The sequence below is a fragment of the Orbicella franksi genome, chromosome 1, assembly GCF_964199315.1.
Source record: "Orbicella franksi chromosome 1, jaOrbFran1.1, whole genome shotgun sequence".
In the NCBI taxonomy this organism is placed as follows: Eukaryota; Metazoa; Cnidaria; class Anthozoa; order Scleractinia; family Merulinidae; genus Orbicella; species Orbicella franksi.
The window spans coordinates 21,803,466-21,820,551 of NC_138145.1; the positions used below are offsets into that span (position 1 = coordinate 21,803,466).

General features: G+C 38.3%; 1 protein-coding gene and 1 non-coding gene across 2 annotated transcripts; both read right to left on the reverse strand.

Moving 5' to 3' along the window:
- Positions 1-1,097: 1,097 nt before the first annotated feature.
- On the reverse strand, positions 1,098-7,304 carry LOC145497118 (BTB/POZ domain-containing protein 6-like). The gene has a single exon (XM_081476917.1). The coding sequence runs from the start codon at positions 7,254-7,256 to the stop codon at positions 5,874-5,876; it is 1,383 nt and encodes a 460-aa protein (XP_081333043.1). The 5' UTR covers positions 7,257-7,304; the 3' UTR covers positions 1,098-5,873.
- Trnas-gcu (transfer RNA serine (anticodon GCU)) lies at positions 5,023-5,095 on the reverse strand. Its single transcript has one exon. It is a non-coding gene; the product is annotated as a tRNA-Ser (tRNA).
- Positions 7,305-17,086: the final 9,782 nt, after the last annotated feature.

The window sequence follows — 17,086 nt, forward strand, 5'->3', positions numbered from 1 at the left end:
AACAGATCATTTCTGTAAAGATTTTTGTCTTATGATGCGGAAGCCTCGCTATATCAAGATAGAATGGAATCTCAACAATAGGATCAGCCTGCCTAAGGTTTTTCGGTTAGTTAGACAGCAGCACGAAGAACCGCGAAAAAAAAGAAGAGATTTGTATAGTTGCCACGATCTTGTTCCTCGACAAGCAAAACCCCAGAGGAGGCCACATTAGGCTGGTTAATTTTCTGACGACTTGTCTGTTGCACACTTCATGTTAAGGCGTAGTTTTAGGGTCTTTAAATGTGTAAAACAAGAAAAACAAAATTTACCTTTTGCCGGGGTCGGGGTACCGCAAATGACAGGTAAGGATAAAGATTGTTTAGAATTTTGGCTTGGTCGCAGGAAGTACTTAACTTGCAGCCTACCATCATTCTTTCGTCCTTTCCTTACATCATTTCCATGCACTCATCAGTTAACTTGTTAGCGGCGTCGTAATTTTCCCACACAGAAAGCTAGTTATTATTCAATTCAATTTTCCATAAATAAAAAAAAGATTGCGCACGTCATAAATCTTCGCAAAGATTTCACAAGAAATCGTTCCTCCTAGAACATTTTCCTTTTATGAATGCAATTCTAATTTCATGATAGGCTAGAAATGGAGTGCGCACAAGTGTAAATGTAGAAAGGGAAGGCAAATAATAACATATTCTAATTCGTTGTCCCGCTCAGCCGTCTCAGTGTACTGCAAACTCGCATATCATGACCTTTATCAACCCTGTTTAGACGGGGGGCCGGGTAGTTCTCTCGTTAGTGGCAAAGTTTTCTTCTGCTTAGGAACTTCCTCCAGCTTGACATGACATTCTAGACTCGACTACGGTTTGAGAAAGTTTACTTTTAATTCCCTATTTTCAGTTCCCCATAATTCACTCTGTTTGCCCCCAAATGTTGCATAAGCTATCGATGTGAAATGCTCTTGGGAATACGCAGACCTCCCAAGAGCATTTAAAAATAGTTTATGGAAAATTTGGGGAGCAAACAGAGAATTGGAAAATTGAGAATTTCATTATTTGCAAATATTTAATTTTTAAATAGATGTTCAAAGCTCTAACCGAGGACTGCGTATTTACTACTCAGTGATTTCGTACAAGAATAACAAAAGAGGTTCTTCTTTTTAACCTTTAAACGTACATGTACATCCCAGACTCGTGCAAACTCGTGGGACGTGAAACCATCCCTGTGTATGTTAGTTCTTACAATATATTTTCAAAAACGTGAATATTGGTAAATAAGCCGCAGCCTGCTTTGTAGGAAATAGGCGAGAGGATGAGATAGCTGGAGTAGGAACTAACCTACAAAGGAGTTGGTTTAACCTTGCCAATTCTTTTCCTGAGTTTCTTGATCTGTGAAGCACAGTCTATCGTTAATACATCGTTTAGGACAGGAAATTGATTTGGAATCAGGACGAGTCTGTCCACAGACTCTCTATTTTGTCTTGAGTTCGTCAAGATCGCAAACTTAGCAAAATATTAACCCGCCGCGTGGGATATGAACGCGCTGAAGCGCAAGCATGGCAAGAGAGTGGGGCTGGGGAATGGCAGAAATTTTAAATTTACTTTTTTTTTCGTTTCGTTTTCGAAAACAAAAATCGTAGAAAAAAAAACCCCGTGTATGGACATACTAAATCAGGACTGTCTGCATGCGCCTTGTAGATCCTTAGCTTTTTACAACGGATACAATAAGAACAGACCTGCACAAGAAGGACTAGAGGAGTTGGTTCCACCCTGTTTCTTGATATGTGAAACAAAGACTGCTCCTAAATTCGCGGGGAAAGAAAATAGCGCTTCAATTTATTCTGACCAAGATTGCGGCTCGCAGGCTACTCCTACAAAAATTGCTTAAGGTGGGAAATTATTTTCGAACCGAGATTTTCTCCATGCACCGACTAGATCTGGAACTTTGTACAGGGGATGGGTGTAAAAACTGACCTACAAAGGAGAACAAATTCTCTTCCTGAGTTTCTTGATCTTAGAGACAAAAACTTCTCTTGCAAGATTAAAGCAATTTTTTTAAAATCTAAGACTCTCTGAATACACTGGGTGGATGAATTTGCAAAAGAGAACTGTGCAAGAACTTGCACGCAATGAACTTGCATCCCCCAAATTCTAAAGTCAAGATGAGATTTTTATCTGTCAAACAATCACTCAAAAGTAGATAAGACATGGCTTTTTATAAAAATTATGGGATCTCTGAAACAACTATAATCGTTTCATTGACTCCTACTTTACTGATGACCCTCGGAAATGAAGACAGAATATGCCTTTAAAATTACTTTTTCTGCAGGTTAAGCCTTGGGAAATTCGAGTGGGTGTTGGAATTGCAATGACATTTTTGAAGGACTTGGGTCATTCCAACTACAAGACACACTAGATGGGGCAACAACAACAACAACAACAACTGCCAGCTGGTAAAAAATAATAATATAACTTTATTGCTGTATCAAATAAGACTAGCGAAAGGAATAATCCTTCTACCATTTGGGGACACATAAAAGAATAAATTATATGAAGTACTATTTACACAATTGAAACAAAATACATGATCATAATAATTATTGAGGAAGAGCTATCTAAGTGATAATAGACCATTTTACAGTTGTCTGCTCAGTGACCTGTCCTTTGTATGGCAGCGAGGTTGGAGTTGACGTTGTTTTGATACAGACCTCACTGCTTTTGTTGTGTAAAACAAGTTGTTCTGATGCTAACTAGGTGCATTTACATGACAAAAGCAGTGAGGTCTGTATCAAAACAAGGTCAACTCCAGTCTCGCTGCCATCCAAAGGCCAGGGCACTGAGCAGACAACTGTAAAATGGTATATTGATATTACTATGTGTTTACTCTTTTCTCTCTTTACACTAGTTTTCTTTTATCCTAAAATAAATGTATTTAATTTAAAGGCCATATAATTAGTTTACTATAGTTTGCCCTTTCCACTTCTTTTTCATTGCACTCATTTGTTAGCAATACTGTATTCATGTCATCAAGTGGAGAAATACAAAAATAAAAAATACAATACAACTGATATTAATCAAGAAAACACATTACAAAATGATTTAGAAATGGCAAAGGCAGCAATTACAATGTTTGCCTTTTAAATAGCTGGCTAATTTTTTTTCATTGCCTTCATTGACTTTATTTATTTATCATTGTTTGTTTACATTGGTCCTGAAAAGCCCCATTGGGGAGTGGCCAATTAAGTATACATACATATACATACATACATTGTCTTCAGCAAAGCAATGCTTAACCCAAAAACTTTACTTAATTTTAACTGAATAAAAATTCTTTTGGTACACATAGGTGTCATGAGGGAAAGCGTTGTATGATAACATAGATAGACAGGTGGTAACCATGGCAATGGGTTTTCACTAAACTGCTTACTGTTGGTTTTTCTGTGTTTATGCCTATTGTCAAATTCTCTACTCACAAGACATCTCTCATTTCATGACAGCACAGTATTTGATCACAAATGTTTCAATATTAGAAGACAAGGCTGTTGGCTAAATATAGATCTTTCACAAGATTGGATAATTCTTTTATCATCCCAAAAAAATGTCTCCTTAGCAGTGAAATACATTTAACAGCTAAGCGAATCAAATAAAGTAAAACAATTTTTAAAACTTCATGAAAAGTTGTGTTGTAATGCAATGATCACAATGCCGCTCACTAAACTTGATTTTGATTTACAACCACTTTAAGCTACAATAAAGAGTGTTTACCAGTTGCTGCTATACAACTGAGCATTAATTTGAATCATTACTGTAGTGTCATCTATAAACTTACATGTATTATAATTTTAATAATCATAATTAAAATTACTGTGCTGGAAAGTGAAGTGAAAAGTGAACTGCTAGAAACCATCACCAGCCCGTTTAAAACACTTCAACTTTTCTCTGAGTTGGAATGACATTTGAAGGCTCATATTACACATTGCTCAAGCCTGCATTGTGTCAATGGAACTCTATGCTACCAGGATCTTTTTCAAATCATTTTGACGTCACTATATCTACAACAAACTCTTATTGCTCATTTTGTTGCTGCTTGGGGGACCATACCTATTCCATTGGCATCCTTATTTTAGACACCTTACGTGTACATGAAAATAATTTGTTACAGGAAACTATTTGTTCAAGGAATATGAAACATCCAATTTGCAACAAATCACTGTTGCCATTGATCTGTTTTCAAAGAAACCTGAAAAGATTTAATTCATAACAAAAGAATGTAAAATTACTTTGATTTTAGCCACAAAGATAGAGTAAAACTCATACTATAAACTGCTGCTTATAGGCCCATAAATTTTGTCCTATATTACATTTTTTTTTGGCAGGAATTCCTAGTTAAAAAAGGACTTCCTGCTCAGTTCATGCTAACCTTTCAAACACTTGGATTCATGTGATACCCTTTTAGTTCAAAATCAATTTTTTTTCTGCCCTTGCTGAAAAAGACAACTCTTTTAGGAAAACTCTCTCATTTTAGCCCACTGTTATATATTGAGTATCCTCCAAGATACAGTGAACCTAAACAGTCAGTAGAGGTGATCATTATATGGCTGTGTCTCACAAGGACTGGGAACTACCGAATTCACAAATTTGATTGGCTGAAATTGATATTGACCACAATCTAGATTTTCCCTTCTAGACCGGCATCTAGACTGGTTACATTTTTCAGTGAAAAACTTGCAAACTAAAATATTGACTATTCTGTTGTCATAATAGTTGCTTTTAAGATTTTATAAACATTGACTAGTTTCTTCTAAAAATATGAGTTCCATGCCGCCTGATGAGAAAAAAAAAGGTAATTAAAGAGGACGAGCAAACTTTGGCAATTTTAGTTCAGCTCATCGACGTTCACAAGCAAAATGTCAGCTAGTACAAACTAGTTGCATTAAACAAATTATTTTTTTCTTACGAAGACATGATTGATCATGGCAGTGATGCACATACCTTAAGCAGTTGTGAAATCAAGGCCTAAAAAAAAAAATTCAGGCCTGAACGGGTTTTGAACCCATGACTTCTACAATAGCGGTGCAGTACTTTACCAACTGAGCTATCAAGCCAACTGGGAGCTGATCACTTTGTGGGTTTGTAATATATCCGTAGATGGTGAAGAATACAAGTGAACATATGAAAGATCATATATTTGAACTGCGGAGAAAGATATGAAGACATGATTGATCTTCACAGTTAGGCACACAACTTCAGCAGTTTTGAAATTAAGGCCTGAACAAAATTCAGGCCTGAATGGGATTCGAACTCATGACCTCTGCCATACCAGTGCAGTGCTCTATCAACTGAGCTATCAAGCCAACTGGGAACTGGTCACTTTGTGAGTTCGTAATATATCCATAGATGGAGAAGAATACAAGTGAATATATGAAAGATCATATATTTGAACTGCAGAGAAAGATATGAAGACGTGATTGATGATGATCAATCTGCTTTAATCAATGAATTGAATCAATTAATCAATCAATCAATCAATTAATCAATCAATCAATCAATCTGCTTTAGTCAATCAGTTAATTAATCTGCAATACTACGATGATCAATCTTGTCTTCATATCCTTCTCCGCAGTTCAAGTATATGATCTTTCATATAATTACTTAAATTTTTCTTGTTTGGCCATATAATAAACATCTTATCAACCAAGCTTAGTCTGTCTGTATGGGAGAATTTTCATCTTGGTCATGTGTACATACCTCATTGCATTCGGTTTGTACTCATGCCCTTGGTCAAGGTTTGTACTCACGCCCTTGATCAAGATTCTCCCACACAGACCTCCTGCTTGGTTACACTGTAATAAGAGGTAAATCATCCTTCTATTACTTTTAGAATCATTCTGTGACCTTGAATAAGAGCTCTGCACACACACTATCTGGCACATCTTCATCCAAATGAGGGTTGAAATTAAATTCAACTCCTGAAATGCTAACAGGAATAGAATTCGTTCCTCCAAGGCAATAACCAGGGCCATCTGCTGTTACACTAATGAAGTACAGAAGGTCTTCGACTAAAGCAACTGCCTCATCAAATTTAACATCATAGCCATAATGAAATTCTTGTCCATTCTCTCTCCTCCCTGAAATATAAGTACCAGATGTAAATGCAACAACTATTTCGTCATCACTGTCGGTATCATTATCACCATCGTCACCTTCGTCATCTTCGGGAGGGGCAAAAAATGACACTCTCACGGTAACTGCAAATTTACCGCCTTCATTGCCTAAAAGACTGACACCATGCAACATTATGGCCTTGTCAACTGTGAATGGCAGCCAGTCTGCAATGCCAAGTTCAGCATCAATGTACTTGTGATGGTTAAAACCCAAGAATCTACAGCATCGTAAAAGTGGACCCAACCTTTGATCATGAAGGAACCCAACTGCTGAAGTCACAGTGCAACTGAAATAGTTGATCATCGTGTTTGTCTCCTCTGGTGTTAATATCTTGCTTTTAGGGACAATATCCATGAATTCACTCTGTGTCATGATTGGGAAACGAATGTTTTTTACAATCTGCTCCCCGAGGACTTGTCTTTTGACGGAGCCCGCTTCTTCAAGTTTTCTCCTCTTGCATTCTTTTTTTGCCCAGCAGTCTACGGCTTTAAACAACTCTACTTCTGTGACATTCAATGTCTCTCTTTTCACTAACTGCTTTACAATCGATCTCTCCACAGTCATAAATTCGCTTGACTTCAAGGCCTTCTCCGTCTCTTTGTCAATTAAATCCCAGCAAGAACGCAAAAGATCTTTCTTTTCATAGCGCTGAGCGTGGTGCAAGACACAAAACAGGTTTGAAAAATCTAGATTCCTTCCTAAGTAATCAGTGCATTCACTGGCTAGGCTAGGAATTAAGTATTTCTCGGCCAGATACAACACTTCCATTACATTGTTTCCATTCAGGTGAACTTCATCGGTGTAGATATAACGCAACAGTTCAAGCATACCTTCGAAACCACAGTCCGGGAGATCAATGTACTCTTTGGTTTCAGCCATGTTACCACAAAACATTGCATAAAAGACGGGACTGCAAATCGACAACAAAATCTTGTGAGCTGGGATCACAACCTTGCTTCTCTTGGTGTCACTTTGTCCAAAATTTCGGGACGCTTTAACAACAAACTTCACATCACTAAAGATCTCGTTGTTTAACATAGACTTGCCTCTGTGTTTCTGATCCCGTGGCCAATCCTTTCCGAGAGCTGTCAGCGTAGCCATGATTATTTTGTGATGATTTACTTCGCTAGCCTGCGTAGCAGGCGTAAAAATGGGAGGAAGTCGGGAGGAGGAAGGGAAAAATTAACGCCCGGGCGGAGTGTGGGGGTATTCAGCGGACACACTTTTATATAAAAATACGTCGTGTAAGTGATCCCGTAAAATTAAAGGACATTTCACATGCGCATACGTAGTAAGACATACATGTACTTTTCCCGCGTAAAACGTAAATATGGCGGACAAAGTGGACGAGGAATATCTCCGTCTGCATTTGCATGATTATAGAAAGGAAAATGGCTATGTCTTTGGTTTTTTCGAGGGTGATCGTAAAGAATTTCTCGAAGAATATATGTCATAGAATTCAAGCTGCTTTGTTCTGTCAGATCGCCATAGTAAGGAATCTTACTTGCAGGAGGAACGCGGATTTATGCAAGATTTGCCAAGATGATGACGGAGAAGACTGGGTGGGCTGCGACGGGTGCGTCTAATATTTCCATGCGAACTGCCTCGGTGTCAGTTATTCCAAAGTCCTTTCACAGCCATTCTTCTTGTGCCCTCATTGACAACCATTTTTATAGTTGATTGCATTATAAACTAGCCCGAGATTATTTGTCTTAAACAAGATTTTTGTTTTGAAACGAGTCTTAATTCCATTTGTAAATTCTTGAGCCTCTTACCAGTTGTTTTGAACACGGCATAACATTATATCGATTCCATGTCAGTAAACCTAAGAGTGAAACTAAGAAAATACTCTTCTTTTTTTCTTAGTCAGCTGCCACAGTGATGGAACAACGTACTCCATTATGCCTCGCAAAAAAGGCCACGTTTGTCCGCTTCATATCAATGCAGAACTCGGAATGCTCCCATGCGATTGTAATGAATTTTTGCCAGACGATCTACGCGCAATGGCGTAATTGTAACTAATGTACAGAAGAGGGGAAAAAGAATTGAGTATTATAAATTCGCAAACAGAGATAAAAATGATACCAGGTGTGCAACACTGAGCGAATGCACACTTTAAGCGATATTTGATGACAATTGATGACACCTAAATAAACTAATTATCTGTGTGAATGGTACTTAAATATTCCGTGACGCTTACACAACATATTTTTTATTTAAAAGCATGCCCGCTGAATACCCCCACACTCCGCCCGGGCGTTAATTTTTCCCGAGGAGGAAGAGAATTCGGGGAGAAAAAAACGGAGGAGTGAGGGGTGAGGAGAAAAAGGAACGCCTGCTATAAAGACCCAGCAAAACTATGGTTGGTGAAATGGTGCAAAATTCACAAAGTTTATATTCATTCACATTTAATGTTGTTATTATTATTCACGAATATATTTATTCACATTCAACAACTAAATTTATATTCAAGAGATATACTAATTCACATTTAACGACGTATTTCGTATTCACGAATATATTTACTCACATTTACGGGATGTATTCATTCACATTCAACGGTTTATATTCATTCACATTTACGATCGAAATACTGGTTTAACATGGTGCAATATTCATTCAACATTTTCTGCGCACCGCCTTCGCGCATCATTAGGTCCCAGCTCACGCTCTACAATTTCTGAACGCAATATGGCGGACGAAGGAAGCCTTATTATATGAAGGGGTAGAACAAAGACAAACGACCCCAAACATACACAACTGAACATAAACGTTACATGGGCTGGAGGAGATAACAGACTGCTCGATGATTTCGGATGAGCAAGTAGATAATCTCGTACAACGTTTTATGAGTGATCATGGGACTTTGCTCGGGTATTCCTTGGTGACCGAACATCTTCGATCATTATAGGTCTCAGAGTTCAACGGGATGGAATCAGGGAGGGCACTGACCGCGTTGACCCTGGAAACTCTAGAATCCGCTGGACTGTCGTAATTTCTAGGAGAGCGTATTCTGTGGCTGCTCCAAATAGCTTGTGGCATATTGACGGACACCATAGCCTGGTTACTGTCAAGCGTGGGGGTATTGATGATTTTCCTTTAATTAACCTTTAATCTTTAACAAGGTACTCCTAAAACAATGTAAAAAAAAAAACTATACTAGCGTTGTTGTTGTGGTTTTTTTTGTTTAAATGTTCTACTAATAACAGAACTGTAGCATTGTCCTAGATTTGTTTCCCTCAGCGACGCAAAGGTTTGAGTGGCCATCAAGGGTGCGAAGTGATCATAGGGGTGAAAATGTGAGGGTGTCTTACGACAGCCCAGCTGATTCTAGAGTCTCCAGGGTCAACATGGCCAATACTCTCCCTCTTCAATCCCGTTGATTGATCACTCATCATGAAACGTTCTACGAGATTGTCTAGTTGCTCATGCGAAATCATCGAGAAGCCCGTACTCCACAATACGACGTTTCAATGTCCACCTTGAAACAAGAAGCATTTGAGCTTTGTCCACGTGAAACCCGACGATCTTTGTTGCAGAAGGAAAATAAAAATTAGAATTAAAATATTTAGAGAGGAAGAGCGGGTTTTCATTCAGACCCTCTATCCTGGTCGAATTGGGATTTGGAGATGCTGTTTTTTTTGTGGGGGGAGGAAAACCGGAGAACCCGGATAAAACCCTCGAGCAAGGCGAGAACCAACCACAGACTCATCGCCGGGTCAAACTGGTGGGAGGCGAGGGTCACCACTGCGCCATCTCTGCTCCCCAAGAACTACCTCCGATATTGAATATCGAGTTCGGAAGACCTCAGGGCTGGTCACAGAATACACTGCAAGGTTTATGCAGTTTGATGAGTGGTGTCGTATCCATTCTCCATGCAAAAGACATATATTTCCCAGTATTTCATTCAGTGCTGCCCTATGATACTGACGAAAGGTAGTAATTGCAGGAGAGCTACACTCGAGCCTTATTTGGATGTTCTCTCTCAATCCTACTTCCGCGGTGTTCCATTCCCGTTCGCATTCTTGTAGGAGATCGAAAGTTTCTGCCAATGTAACATTTGTGTTTGGGGTCTTTGGTCTTTGTTCTACCCCTTCATATAGTAAGGCTTCCTTCGTCCGCCATATTGCGTTCAGAAATTGTAGAGCGTGAGCTGGGACCTAATGATGCGCGAAGGCGGTGCGCAGAAAATGTTGAATGAATATTGCACCATGTTGAACCAATATTTCGATCGTGAATGTGAATGAATATAAACCGTTGAATGTGAATGAATACATCCCGTAAATGTGAGTAAATATATTCGTGAATAAGAAATACGTCGTTAAATGTGATTAGTATATCTCTTGAATATAAATTTAGTTCTTGAATGTGAATAAATATATTCGTGAATAATAATAACAACATTAAATGTGAATGAATATAAACTTTGTGAATTTTGCACCATTTCGCCAACACCCATAACTGAACACTCACGGTATGTACAGCAGACTGCTTGTTGTCATACATGAAGTACCGTGTTGGAGCCCCAACCACTGCGAGAGTGCGTGGTGTCGTGGTTGTAGGTGATAAGAAGGTTATATTTATAACGGAAAATTGTACATACATGAATCTCAGAGATAGCTGGCGTAAGGGCCTGTTTACAAGGAGGGAGGATTACCCTAGCAAGCGGGTTAACCCTAGCTGTAGGGCAAAAGATAGCCCGGGTTTACAAGCAAAATTTTACAGGTAGGATAACCCTACAACCCGGAACAGCTTAATGAGCAGTTACACTCAAAGGGTCTGGAAACAATTAGAAAGTTAACCCGGGTAGGCGGGTTAACCCTACCTGGAGTGTTTACAAGGGAAAAAGTTAAGGGCCAATTAACCGATTCATGCGCGCGCTCGCGCGCGTTGCTAAGGAGGTGAAATTTCACTTCCGGTCACTTACGTCAGCCTGAGTACGGAAAATAAAAACAACTCAAAAACTTGCAAATTCGCTTACATTTTAGATGTTTTTCTTTGTGTTTCGCAAAATGCAAAGTAAAAAAAGTACAAGCAAAGACAAAATAAGGGAAAGACAGAAAAACAAGAGCAATAGAAAGAGAAAAACTAACTCCGTGTGGCTTTGTTTGATCTTACCGAAGTGCGCTGGTAATGTAAATAGCGCACGCGCTGATAGGGTAACTTCCAATATATATCGGGCGCACTTCCGCTTTCTTTAAATGCTAAAGGAAACGCGGTTTTTCATTAAATCCAGCCTTTTTCGACGAATTTCGATTAAAGCCAACGTTGACAACATAGCTATGCATTTCTTTTTCGAAATCATGCTTTTTTCAGAAAATTACGAATTTTTCAATATTTTGAAATGCTTTCAAAATCTGACCTTTTAGAAATGAAACAAAATCGATGCATAGCGTAATGAGGATTTAAATTAAAATATCAAATCAATGAAAAAAATCCCGAGAAAGTAATTTGCCTGGGAGCCTTTGCATTTTTTCTGTATTAGTCACATGACCATGGGCGTGGCCTGATGACGTCATCACTAGTGTTACTGATCATGAAAAAGTTAAAACACACGAAATAACTCTGAAGTAACTAAAAATGACGAGGTTATATGAGAATAAATTTTCCCTAGCAACGGCTAGAAAAGATCGGTTAATGGGCCCTTAACCCGCCTGCCAGGGTAACCCTAGCACGCAGATAGGGTAAACCGCCTACCCAGGTAACCCTAGCTGCCTTGTAAATCATGCACGATGAAGAAAAAAAGAAGAAATGTCTGAGTGCTAGGGTAACCCGCCTTCTAGGGCAACCCTCTCTCTTTGTAAACAGGCCCTAAGTACTGACCTACAAGGGAGTTGGTACACCATGCACATTCTCTTCCTGAGTTTCTTGGTCAGTGAAGCAAAGACTGGTCCTCCCTGAAAAATTGAGCAAAAAAAACTGTTTTGGCCATGGGACTGTCTGCATGCGCTAAATGGATCTCGAACTTTGTACAAGAGATAGCTCGTGTAAGTACTGACCCATAAGGGAGTTGGTCCACCATGCACATTCTCTTCCTGAGTTTCTTGGTCTGTGAAGCAAAGACTGGTTCTCGTTAAAAATTGAAGAGACTGAGTTTGATCCCTATAAGTATGATCCAGCTTAGCATTTCTAGTAAGTTAAATGTAATAAAAACAAGGAAATTTCAAATTTGAAAACATATGGCTCTAAAGATATGGTTGCTGAGGAAAAATCAAGTTCTTAGTACAATGACATGTCATAACAAATTGCATTCAGGTAAATTTCAGATTAAGTCACAGCTGTTACTTAAATACTTATAAGCCTATTTAACGGTAGCCTGCGAACAGGCGCCCGGTGAGCCCGTCCCGCCCCGATTGCTTCACTTTCCAAATTCTTCAGTTCCACGCTGGCCGAATTTTTTTTCCGTCCTCGCCGGGAGCCTGTTCACAGGCTAATTTAACGGTTAAAGTTAATGGGGTCAACCAATGCGCCAAGATTAAATCAACCGGTAGTCTGGACATTGCGATGGATCATATTGTCATGCAGTCAGTTGGGTTCAGGCTTTGTTTTCCAAAAGGTTGAAAGGTTAAAAGTTATTTATGTAATTGATTAGTTATTGCTGTCGGAATTATTTCTGGTATTGGGTTAACCTTTACTTAGGGCACTGGGTTTTGGGTTGTCAAAGTTATCTACCCTGGGTTTCAAATTATTAGAGGATCTGTTCTGTGGAACAAGATTCCATCGGAAATCAGACACCTATCTAGTTTAAAACTGTTTAAAACCTTACTGAAAGGGAAAGATTATTTTTAGTGCATTGTAAATTAGAGAAAGGTTTATTACATAGTTTTTTTACTGTAGGCTAGTTAATTAGTTTGTTAGTTAATGTAATGTAATGTTAGTTAATCCATTCCTGTTAATATAATTAATTTATTCTTTGTAATTTTTTTCACGACTCCTAGGAAGATCATTTTTATGATAAGATTTTCGTGTTTAAATAAAGATTGACTGACTGATTGATTGATTATGATCATCGCCGGACAATTCAGGTTGATTTCAAAGTTATTTATGTCGCCAGATTCAATGTGACTGGTATTTGGCTGCTAGGTTTAAAATTGTTTGTTTCATAGGGCCAGCAATTTCACTCGAGTTCAAAATTATTTGTCTTTCTTGCTGGACCGTTAAGAATTGATTTCTTCATGTGGGCTTCAACTGACATCATTTTTTTTTTGTAGTTCTATGCATGTCCAATTTGACGAAATTTGAACGTAAAGTTAAAATCGTCTGTTTCAGTGTCTAGCAATCTTGTTTCTCGAAGATGATTTGTGGAATCATGGACAATGTTAGATTCGTTTGTTTAAAATCGTGCTGCGATTGTTTGAAAACCCCCAGGTGACCCTGTTGAAGTCGTTACACTGTAAAACGCTTTGAGATTTACTGAAGGAAAATCTGGGAAGTCAGTGTTCATCAGTTCAAGTTTGCATTCTTTTGAGGATGCTATATTGTGTAAAGACTGTTTTCCAGAGCTTTTTCATTCTACTTGAATGTTGCTTTTTGTAACAAATTCTGATTTGTTGATTGTTTTAATAAAATGGCATTAATTGCTGACCTATTTTGTTTGCTGACCATTTAAATGATAAACATCTATGGAGTTTGCCTTCAGAGAAAGTTTTAGCAAGCAATTACCTAGCGGCCTAAAGTTGTCCAATATCTTGTAGCAGCGTTCTTGCTAAAAGTAGCTCAACTGTATAGTGTAGAGCTTAAAGGTGCTCAGTTTTGTGCTAAAAGCTTAGTCAAATCTTGCTACAATATGTGCAATTTTTCAGTCTAACTCGTACAAGCTCTAGCCGAAAGCTGCACAATTTGTGATGAAGTGCGCAATTACTTGCTAAGAACAGCGCAGTTTCTCTCAGCTTGAAGTTAGCAATTGCTTAGTTACCATCTAAAAGCAGCGCAACTTTTCGCTATCCATTTGTAGGTACAATCTGGGCAATTCTGGCTTAAAGTGGTGCAGTTAACGCTGAAACGTGTGGAACGTCTTGCCAAAAAGTGCACTATTTTTTCAAAATAACACGCACTTTCAGGCTAAGATCGTTTATTAAAAGCGACATGATATCCTATAAGTTGTCGCAGCTTAGCACTGCTCAATTCTAGCTAAGTACCAGCCAGTGCCTTTACAAGAGCGGCGCAATATCTTGCTCAAAGCTTTCCCAGTTCTAACCGAAAGATGCGCAATTTTCCTGCAAAGAACTGCGCAGTGTCAAGGTAAAAGCTGTTCAATTTCTTACTCAAGCTAAAAGATGCACAGTTTCGTAGCTAAAAGCTGTCTAACTGGTAATATATAATTTATTTATCTCTATTTATCTGCTAATGTTTGGATCTTCTTTCCTTTAGGCTATCATCATCTCGAAAGCTCGAGAAGACGACGTTAGAGAAAACCATTTGCGTCTCCTTTATTGGTGTTAAACTGCTAAACTTCGGCCCGTTATACATTAATTCTGTCAGTAGTTCAGCTTCCTGATTAAAAGTTTCTTTCACAATGTTGTAATTTATATAACGAAATACTGCAAGCGTAACTACAGTAAAGTAATTTTCTTACAACTAGCGTTGCAATTTTAAATTGGAAAAGTGCGTGAATTTTGCTACGACAGCCAACTCTCCTTATAGCGGACACCCTCGGGACACCCTCGGGACCGTCATTTGTTGTCCGTAATAGCGAGAGTCCGTGATAGCGGGGTGTGGTGAAAATGACTCAATATTTGGTTTAAAATATTGTCACGTAGTGCTATAGCCTTTTGCGATGTCCAATTACTTTTAATTTTTAGTACATGTTAACTTTGTGTAATAATCATGCAATATAGGTCAAAATATTGATTGTCCCTTACCTCTTGTGCTGAGTCCCCTTTATTGGTGTACTGCACAGAGGTGGCTTTTTTTGTCATGTTAAAATAATAATAATAATAATAATAATAATGATAATGATAATCATAATATAAGAGTAATAATAATAATGATAATATCAATAATAATAATAATAATAATAATAATAATAATAATAAAAATACTAATAATAAAACAGGGAGCCCACTTTTGTCTTTGTTGGGTTTTGTCTGGGCAAGCTTTGGAAGGTAGGCGGGGTTCGATTCCCTGGCTAAGTTGGCGAGATGGCTACATTTAGTAGGAGCTCCCTGCCTTAGGTGGACCCATTTGCGTTAGACTTGCACTGTGTCCTCACGATGGATGACACTGTCAGTCGGCAGGCATTGCACCGCCCTCAAGGGAGTCTGGCCGTCTACTTTAAAAACTAAAAACTGTCCAAAGACAATATTTTTGCGTCCAAAAGACTGTATTTTTTGATGGTAGTAGTTATAAAGTAGTAGTAGTGGTAAGGTAATTCCCTTGAAATTGTTCTGCTATCAAACTTTTTTTCAAACTTGGCATAATTAACATTTATGATATGAACATTAAAAAAATGCAATAAAAAAATGGGATCACCGTGCTTGTTAACGCGTCAGCAGGCTCTTAAAATGGGGGTATTTTTACTGGTTGCGCGTTTCAAATTCGAAACACCTTCATACTGAATTAAGTCTTGGTTACTTGAAAGATACAAAATTTTATCTTGAAAGTAAAGCTTTTTTTATTCACATAAGCAGTATTGCTTCATTTAAGCCGTTTTTGATTGTGTGATTGTGGGAGTATTGCACTTTTTCGGACAGTTCCGTGGTTAGCTTGGAGTCCTCGCCTTGGCCAAAATACGCGCACTACGGAACTATTTTCCAAAAAAAAAATCATGTTCTACTATCAAACTTTTTTTCTACTTCAAATATGTTCTTTATCAGACTGATGCGAAAATCGTGCGCAGTAGGGATGCGCAAGATTTTCGCGTCATTAGCGTGCGCACATGAGCGCGTGCGCGTACAAAACGTAAGAGATGTCCCTCAAACTAAGCTCGATAGCGAAATAAATGCTGCTTTTCTCTTAAACGAGCACGGTGACCCCCACTTTTTATTTCATAATTTCAATGACAACAATATCCTCAATAACTGGGAAAAAAATTAGCAGAAATCTATGGCTACTTTTTTTGGCAAATGAAATAAATACTACAGAGGGAGACATAACGGGCCCAGCAGCGCATGTCCAAATTATGTTTCCTATAAAGGACAAAAAAATGCAGGGTATTTGAACACATTTTTTCTGGGACGTAGAGGAATAAACAATCAAAGAAAGTCAAACTCTGTGTAATATAACACGCGGCATTGGAAAATAATCGAGCTTATTTGTTGCACAAGGAGATTGCCAAAAGTCACCTAAATAACCGTATTTGTCAGCATTGTGGTGTGAAAACAAACACGGTGGTCCCCTCTTTTTGTTACATTTTTAATATCTCCTTGTCCTGTAACAACAGCATACCAAGTTTCATCGGAAATCTATGGCGGGTTCTTTTACTAGGGAATCACCTTAAGTTGCCAGTCCTTGCGGTACATAACGTATATTTGGGTATGCGTATCAGGTAAAAAGCAATATCCTTTATAGTTATTTAAGTTGGTGGCTCTTGTAGTACATTATACAGAAATACTTATTCCCAATAGATATGCATCACCGAAGATTTTCTTTTTTGCGAAATCGCATGCACATGCATCAGATTTACCCTATTTACAAAATCTTTCACGCTATAAGCGATAAAACACCTTAGCTTTTGTGACACTGTTTCATCTTTTTATTTTGGGTTTTGAATTTTCAAGGAGCCTGGAGTATGGCACTGGCCACTCTTATTTATTATTTGGCCATTTTGGTCATAAATAGAGTATGGTTTTTGCACTCTAGTCTTTTCAGCATTATCGAAAAGAAAACCAACAAAAGCCCTTCACAAATTCTGATTACTGCAATTTAACTTTAATCTGAACTAGGGAACTCCGTAAAAACAGGAGCCATAATCGGGGACGGAGACCGTAAGC